We start from the raw sequence: 8,786 nt of genomic DNA, 5'->3' as shown, positions 1-8,786 counted from the left end.
GGTGGGGGGCGCCGCCGGCCTCGGCCTTGTGCGGGGGCACGTGGGGGGCAGGGTCCTGCGTGGGCTGCTTTGTTCCCTCTGCTTTCAGCTGAGCCTGCTTAAGGAGAAGGGGCTGGTGCCCTTTCCTTCCTTCTTTTTCCCCTTCCTTCCTCTATCTCTTTCCCCTTCCACTACCAACTTCCAAATCTGGCTGGTCATCTGGCTCCGTGCCAACCACCTCTGCCCCGTCTGGGCTTTTTGCAAAGACCACAGCTTTCTCCAAAGTGCCCACTGTGCCGCCCTCTGGATGCCACCTTCCTGCGGGGCTGTCCAAGAGGTCCCTCCTGCGCAGCATTGCTGCGATGCGCCCGTGCCCAGAGCTCGGGTTGTTCTGCTCAAGACAAGCTCCTCTGCCAAGGTCATGCCCAATGGGGGACTCGCCTGGTCCTACAGTGCTGTAGGAATAGGTCTTTCCCAGCGGTCAGCCTGCTCCATTGATGCCTGTAGGTTTGGTGCAGTTTCGCCACCTCTTCCAGGAGCCTGTGGGCTTTGCGCACAAGTGGCTTGCAACTTTTGAGCCTCTTGGAGACTTTTGGGTTGGTGTCCTGACCTCCCCAGATCACTCCCTCATACCAGGAGACTGTCCTGTCCTCGTTTGGTGCGTTGCAGAGGCCCGTGTTTCAGTGCGGGCAGTCCAATGAGCCCAGAGGACCTCCTCCCCTCTACCACTTTTTTCTTTTACTTTGCCCTGTCCCTTTCCCAGCACAGAAGACTTGAGCTGCTTCTAGCAAAGTTTTTAGGCTTGTTGACTTTTCGCAGAGCCCATAATCTTAAAGTAAGTATTTGTGCAGCATGGCATAGCCTTAGCCTGACTTGTCCTGTGGGTCAACAGCCAGGGTGGCACCCATCCTAAAATTATGCATGCTTCCAACATTTCTTCTCGCTAATGGCAGTGTTAGAAGAATTAAAAAAAAAAAATTTTCCTAAGGAACGACTTCCTTAATGACTGAGGAGCATCCGCCTGTTTGTAGCAGCAAAACTCGTACCCTGAATGATTCATATGTTGGCTTCTCACTCCCATCTCCTGTCGTTTTTCTACAGATTGCATACAAGGTAATTATTGGCTGGCTGTAAAACACTAATAACTAACATGTGGCTTTTTTGGGGGGGGTTTTCCACAGAGGGAGGAAGCGCTGAAACATCATGAAGAGTTATCTCAAGAGCTTGTTAACCTACGAGGAGAGCTGGGTAAGGATCCACTTTCCTAATTTTGGGGAAAAGAGGAGTGTAGCAAAACTGAGGAGTTGAGAGAGACAGATATCATGGTATTGTAAAAACAGTCCTGAATTCCCTGGCTGATTTCTGTTCAAATGCTTAAGCAGTGCACTTCTCTGGAGTCTTGACAGCATGACCCTGGGTTCACTGAATTCCTGGCACTGATCTGGGTAAGCCGAGGACGGCCTCCTCAGGAAGCATGTATCTGATGACCAAAACATTCACTTTTTGTCTTACTGTCTGCATATTCATTCCTGTTTGATGCGTAAATTGTAAATTGTTTCTACAGAGAATTGCTGGCAAAGTCCAGTAAACAAAGCTGCAAAACGTGGTATATAAATTTTACTATATTTTCTTTCTTTTACGGACTTGTAGGCAAATAAGTGTAAAATTAACAGCAGGAAATGCAATCGGAGTAATAGCATTAAATGCTTAAATCATCCTGGGGGACAGCTATAATACCGATGACTAACTGTAAAGCAGAAGGGTTAGTTTTTGCCAAATTTGAAGTTGAATTTAACTAGTTTTAATGGTATTTTTTGGCCTTAATCTTAAAGGGGTGTAATCCTGTAATAAACCTATTTTGAAATGAAAATGAAGTGGCAGTTGAGGCAAATGGGGCTTTTCTACCTCGTTTTCATTGTGTTGAGACCCACTGTGGTAGTATTATTAGAATAGAATAACCTATGCTTTGGCGTTTTGTACATGCCATTTATTACTGAAAAGCTAAAAACTTATTTTTTTCATGACTTAGAAGTTGTGAATACTATTCAGTTTGGCTGGGATGGTGTTTCTAGGTCTGGTTACATGCAGCTGCTGCATTTAATTTTCAGCTTTATTTACAGTAGTGATTGATAAGATGGGCATTTGCTGGCAGCCAAGAACAGAGTTATATGAGCTTGACTTTTATCGTGGTTCATTGAATCCTACAGCTAACTGTCAGGAAAGCCTTTTTCTCTGTGTCAAATGTTTACATCTAACTTTTAATTTCATTATATTTTATTTATGTATTACGAGTCGTAAGATTTAATTTTTTTTGACAACAGCTTTCTTGCTTTGTATTGTGCAAAATTGAAAATGAAATGCCCGCTTTGCTTCGCTTGGTGTTTTTCATACAATATAAGTAGGTAGGCTTGATAATGCTGATGGTTTGATAAGGTGTGTGGATATTGGGTACTTTTATCTTTAAAATTTCCATTTTCATTTTTTGCATGGAATTTTAACATGAAGTTGTAGACTTATCAGATATCAGAGTGAAAAACTTGATGTCTTTCTTTTTTTTTTTTTAACCTTTCTACTGATAAATTGCTTAGTTTGGGACTGAGGCTTACACTTAAATACTGTCACACAAAATGGGAAGCTTAATACTGGCATTTCAGCTTCATACAAATGGTCCTCTGACAGTCTGCTTAATGTCTAGCAAAAAATATGTTATTCCCCCCTACCTTGCCCTTTAATCTGTATAGTTGTTCATCCTTCTCTTGCCCTTCAGATTCACATACCTACCAACTTGGCAGTGGTCAACCGTTTAAGAATGCCTGTTTAATAGGGGTGGTAAAATTAGCTTGGGCACAAGGCCCAAGAGGACCAAAAAATAGCAAATACATTTTGACCATCTTTGAGGTGTTTTAGTTCAAAAGCACACTGCAATTTTTCTCGTCTTGTGTATTCAGCTGGTTCAGCAAGATTTAGTTAAAGCGCCCCTGCCACCATTTTGAAACATGGGGATGCTGAATACACGTGATGCCGAGGCCGCTAGAGTTCTGGATTGAGTACTTAATCCCAGTGTGCAGGGCTGGGTGGGGGCAGTACCAGGCCCTAGGGCCCAATCCCAGTGTTGGGGGCTGGGAGGGGGTGGCGCCAGGGCCCTATTCTGGTACATGAGGGTGGGAGGGGGCAGCATCAGACCCTCAGGGTCCAATCAGGGTGTACACGGCTCTCTAGCCCACAGACCAACGCTGCACTACTCAGCTGGCTGGTGGGAGCAAAAGGTTGATCACCACTGTCCTAAAGTATTGGGAAAGCAGGCTGTTCAATATGCTTACCTCTGGAAATGATTGAATCGTACTTTCAGTGAAGCTTGCCCTAACAGGATGTGAGGAGCCTCGGGTCCTGCTCCCTGAATCGGGTGCCTGGTCCAAGTGAGCAGAGCCAGGCAAGGGCAAGGCTAGGCCCCAAAAGGCCCAATCCCAGTGCTCAGGGGTAGGAGGGGTTAGCTCCTCAGGCCTGATCCCAGTGTGCATGAGTGGTGCTTGGTCCCACAGCCTGATCCTTGAATGCAAGGGCAGGGAGGGGATGATGCCAGGCCTAAAGTCTGGTTCTGGCACACGGGGATTTGTCTGACCCATGGATTGACCCTGCTTTTCTCATCTGGCCCATGTGGTCAAAAGCTTGAGCACCTCTTTTCTAATAATTCTACTGCTGAATACTAAACCACTGTGAGACTTCTTAGATTGTGCTCTGTTGAGCTTAACAAGCAAATTTCTGGGTTCTGTTCTGTTTTTATCCTTTTTTCCTGGGGTAATTCTTAGCCTAATTAATGTTTATAAGCACTTAAAAATTTAGTATGCAGGTATGTATAGTGATCTTGTTGCTATGATTATTGTATTTTTGCATAGAATCTTCAGTAATTTCATGTAGAAAATGATAGTTGGATGCTTTTTCCTCTTTCTCCAGTTTTTGTTTTGTTTTTTTTGAAGGTTTTGGGAGTAGAAATTCAGCAGCAGTTAAATATTTAATTTGAGATCCTTTGCAACTTCCAGCCTGAAACCATAAACATTGAAAACTTTGGTCATAAATGTATTCATTTAGAGGTCCAGAGTTAGTTGGATTCATTCAGAGGTCCCAGAGTAGTTGTGTAAACCCTAGTTAACACCTTGCTTTTTCTCTAGTTGTTTATCAGTACACAAGTGAAATATAGAAACTAGCTTTTTTTTTTGCTTGCTAAACCAGTGGGAGCCAACCTTTTTAGCAGGTGTGTCACCACTCAGCCCTGCACCCTCCATGTACCACTCTGATCCCCTTCCCAGTCTGATCTGGTGCGATGCTTTCTGCCCTGCTTTATTTCCTGCCATTCCTGATTTGCTGGATGCCAAACGTAGACTGCCTCTAACACTTCTAGCATGTGTGCAACAGGTTGAACCACCCCACACCGTGTGAAACGATGTACGATGGAACAAAGGTGTAATAAACAATTTTACATGGTTTGAAAAAGCATGCAGCACTTGGAAATAAAAATGCTTGTTTACCCTTTTGTCTGTCCTTGAATTAAGTCTCATCCACTGCAATACTGTGACATAGTAGCAAAGTATGTATCCATTAGCCCTGTGAACGAAATTCACAAGGATTTTTCTATCTGCTTTGAAGAAATGTGTATATTTTCTGCACAGTGTGATGTGTTGAGTAGCAATTACATCCCTTAAAATTACTGTGGCAATTGTTTTGAACATGGCAAGTGCAGTATTTTGTACTTTTCCTTATTGAATGCAGAATTCGCTTTAAAATTTACTTTTCTAATTTGTTTTAACAAGCGACTATAAAAGGGATTTTTTTTAGAAGCTATTTTTCAGTTAATCATAAAAATAATTGGAAAAATAGGGCTGGAAGGGACCAGAAGAAGTCATCTAGGACAATCCCCTGCTCATGGTAGGTTCTTTTTTTTCTAAACCATCAGCCTGGTGTTCGTCTAATCTGCTCTTAAACTTTCAGGGATGGTGATTTCACAACCTCTCTAGGTAATCTATTCTAGTACTTAACTGCCTTCATGATAAGACAGTTTTCTTAATAATATACAACCTAATTTTCCCTCATTGTAATTTAGTAACATTGCTCCTTGTCCTCTTCTATGCAGTCACAGTGAATAGTCTATAGTCCAGTGTTTCTCAACCAGTGTGCTGTGGCACAAAAGTGTGCCTTCCGAAATAAACAGGCGTGCCATGGAATTTTGCCATGGCAATGAGCTACGACGAGCTGTGATAGGTATCAGGATGGGGAATGCCTTAACAGGTGTGCCACAGAGAAATGTTACTAATGTAAGTGTGCCTTGGGCTGGAAAAGGTTGGGAAACACTGCTGTAGTCTATCAACTTTCTCTTTCGTAATGACTTTTTCTGGTATTGGGAGACAATTATCAAATCCTTCCATCTCTTCTCTGGACTAAATAATTCCTATTTCTCCAACTTTTCTTTGAAGTTGTGCTTCCTAAACCACTGATCATTTTTTGATCTCTGGACTCCCTAATTTGCCCACATCATCTTTCTTGAAGGGGGATGCCCAAAACTTACCTAGTACTCTACATGAGGGCTTGCCAGAATTGAGCAGAGTGGAAGAATCACTTCTGTGACTCGTATGTAATGCTCCTGTTAACATATTGCAGTATGTTGGCTTTTTTTGCAACCCATACTACTTGTGGTCCACTATAGCTCCTGGGTCCTTGGATCATTCTGTTGTAAATGATTGAAGCATTTGATTATTCTTTTGTAAATGCAGTGCTTTGTACTTGACCTTACTGAATTTCATCCACTTAATTTCAGGTCATTTTCTTCAACTTATCAAGATCATTTTGAATCCTTGGTTTCTCTTCCAAAATGTCTGCTACCCCACCCAGAATAGCATCATCTGAAAATTTGTACAGTTTCTCCCCTCTATTAAAAAAGGGCAGGGTATAAGACAGAAATCTGTATTGTTAATGTGTACAGTACCTCTATTTAATTCTGCAAAGTACTTTTTAAAACAACCATCATTATGTGATGCCTAATTTAGTGAAACCACTTAAAAAACACAGTAGATTAATGTGAACTTTGCTGTTAACATCTGCTGAAATGTTTAACACATGGACATAGCAGAGGTATGCTTAAATAGCTTTATTAGCTGTTGGTTTAAGTGAGATGTTTGTGGCTTCTAATTTGCCAGGTGCTACAAACTAAGTTGGGGGGAGGCGGGAGGTTATCCCATGTTGGGCAAAAGTATACTGATAGGATTGCTATTCAAGAGGGCAAAAGCCATGACCTCCTGGTGTTGTGTTCTGACACCTCTACATTGAACATTTGCCTATTTACAAGGAGTCAAATCTGCTACTGGCCAACCTGTCTCATCATGGATTCTGGTTTTCTCTGATTAAATCCGAAAATTGGGGATTTTTCTTTATAAAAAAAGTAACCCAAAATCCACATTTTCTTGTGATTTTAAAATGAAACACCACTAATACAAACCAACAGCTAATATATTAGTGGTGTTTCATTTTAATCATGGGAAAATGTGGATTTTGGGTTCCTTTTTTAAATCCAAAAATTGGGGATTTTTTTTATTAGAGAGAACCAGGATCTCTGCTCATTGTAGCTGACCAGCCAAGAATATGAACTTCAGGTTTAACATTCTACTGCCAGTAGTCTTGTCATTAGCCCAGTGACAAAAGTAGCTTTATCTTATTTTGTAGTAAAAGGAGTGCTTTATATTGAAGTTTCTACGCCTGAACAAGAAGTTAAAATACATGAAAAATGTAGTTATTTGATATTGAACCAAATATTTTAATTTTTAATAATAATATATTAAAAATTTAATACTTATTTAAATGAAAACAACTTCCAATAGACCTGAGCTGTCCCAAGGAAGGTAAAAATAAATCTTCCCAGAAAATAGGAAAAGTAAGTAAGAGGTCCTATCACAAAACTTTTGATGTTTAAATGCTTGCTATTTGTAATTAATCTTCACTCATCTCCCACAAAATACTGCTAAAATGGTCTTCATTTCTTGTGCTGGCGTTCTGCATTTGGTTGCTGGTATCCTGCATTAAGGAGCTCTTTGTCATTACAATGATACAGTGAGAGGTGCTCAATCTCATGAGCCTTGCATAGATAAATACTTATAAATGATCTTTACAGTATCCTGGGGATAACTATTTTATTGTGTTTGAGTTAGTAAATTGGCCATTTTTACCCTTAATTAAATCCAGTTAATCTATTTTATTAAACCAGGGGTAGGCAATGTTTTTTGGCCAGAGTGCCTACTGTTGGCCTGAATACCTACCTTGGAAGGTGCTGGAGTGCCAGCATGGCAGAAAAACAAAATGAGGGCAAGGGGTAAATGGCAGGATGCCATGCTTGTGCCCCTGCCCCCCAGCCTTGCTGCCCTTGTCCCCCAGCCCAGGCTCTGTGGCTGCCAGCAGCTACACCGGCTGTGGGTAGCTGCTGGAGCCCAGGCTGCTCCCAGCAAGGCTTGCAGCATCCCAGCTGCCTGCTGAGAGCAGCCGGCATCAGCTCTGTGCTCTGTGCACAGGCACCTCAGAGTGGACAGCGGGGCAGCGCAGCCTGCCCCAAGGTGCCTGTACAGTTGCCCCCAGCACAGAGCTGATGTCGGAGCTGTTTGCACTCTGCCCGCTGCTTGCTGCAGCTGCCCAGAGCCCGGGCTGGCTCCAAACAGCTGCACCGGGCTCATCACCTCTGTGCAGGGAGCGGGGGACAGACCAGGGCTGCGCTGCCTCAGGCCCCTCCCCCACCGCCCGCTCCAAGGCGCACCTGCATGTGCTGGTGCGGAGCTGTTGCAGGAGCCCGGCACAGCTGTTTGGAGCCTCCCAGCTGCAGGTGGCCCAGCTCTGGGGAGCTGCTGCCAGCTGGGATCCCGGGCTGCTCCCAGCAGGCAGCTGGGATGCTTGTAAGCCCTGCTGGGAGCAGCCCGGGCTCTGTCATTGGCAGCAGCAACCCGGAGCCGGGGCCGGCTGCAGCCAGGAGGCTCCAAACCAGCTGTGCCACAGTGTGCCAAGCAAAATGGCCTCACGTGCCATGCTGGGTACGCGTGCCAGGGGTTGCCGACCCCTGTATTAAACCAGACTTATACTGGCTGTTATGGGGGCAAGAAAAAAAGATTTCTGTGGAAGCTCATGACTTCAGCCCAGTGACTAAATTAATTCAGTTATTATAGATTGATACGTAGTCGTAAGTTACTGGGGTAAACTAGACTGGACATGAGTCCGCTGTGTGCAAGTGGTTATGATCTAAACTTCTTCATTGAAAACACTAAGGGAATCTTAGCTTAGGAAGAAAAGAATTCCTGGGGGTCAGGTTTCACAGCATCTTCTAATTTAAAATTAATAACGACCAGAGCTCAGACACAATTGAAGACTGATTCACTTTTCAAGTAGAGGGGTGGGAACAGATTTTGCCTGATTTCTCAGTTGTGCCTTAGTGTTTAAGGCAGCACAAATGTGGAGCAAATAGACATTGATCATCTTTGAGATGACAGGAATATCAGTGGCGCAACAAAAGGTAGTAATAGACTCTGCCACTTCATTGCAGCGGAAATCTAATACCTTGTGGCACTTTTCCCTGCTTGCAAGGCTGGCTGGGCAGGGGAAACCCCCACTTTCCTGACTCCCACAGACCTGTGCTGTGGGTTTGGAGCAGCAGGAAAAAGTGCTTCCCCACTCAGACCGCCCATGGGGCTGGCTGGGTGGGGGAACACCTGGTGTTTCCCTGCTGCCCCAAACCCACTCTGGGCACAGGAACACACCAGGTGTCTCCCACGCAGCCAGCCCTGCAG

General features: G+C 43.9%; 1 protein-coding gene across 8 annotated transcripts in view; it reads left to right on the top strand.

Moving 5' to 3' along the window:
• The window catches only part of MTUS1 (microtubule associated scaffold protein 1), a 164,092-nt gene that overhangs the window by 135,922 nt on the left and 19,384 nt on the right, over nucleotides 1-8,786 (top strand). For all 8 annotated transcript variants that reach the window (XM_025207540.1, XM_006015860.3, XM_025207524.1 and 5 more), the window contains one exon: nucleotides 1,161-1,227. In XM_025207540.1, the coding sequence (XP_025063325.1) occupies nucleotides 1,161-1,227 (67 nt within the window). The remainder of the gene's footprint in view (nucleotides 1-1,160; nucleotides 1,228-8,786) is intronic.

This window comes from Alligator sinensis, unplaced genomic scaffold (assembly GCF_000455745.1).
Source record: "Alligator sinensis unplaced genomic scaffold, ASM45574v1 scaffold528_1, whole genome shotgun sequence".
Classification (NCBI taxonomy): Eukaryota; Metazoa; Chordata; order Crocodylia; family Alligatoridae; genus Alligator; species Alligator sinensis.
Note: the sequence above shows the minus strand (reverse complement) of the source record. Positions and strands in the feature narration are given on the sequence as shown.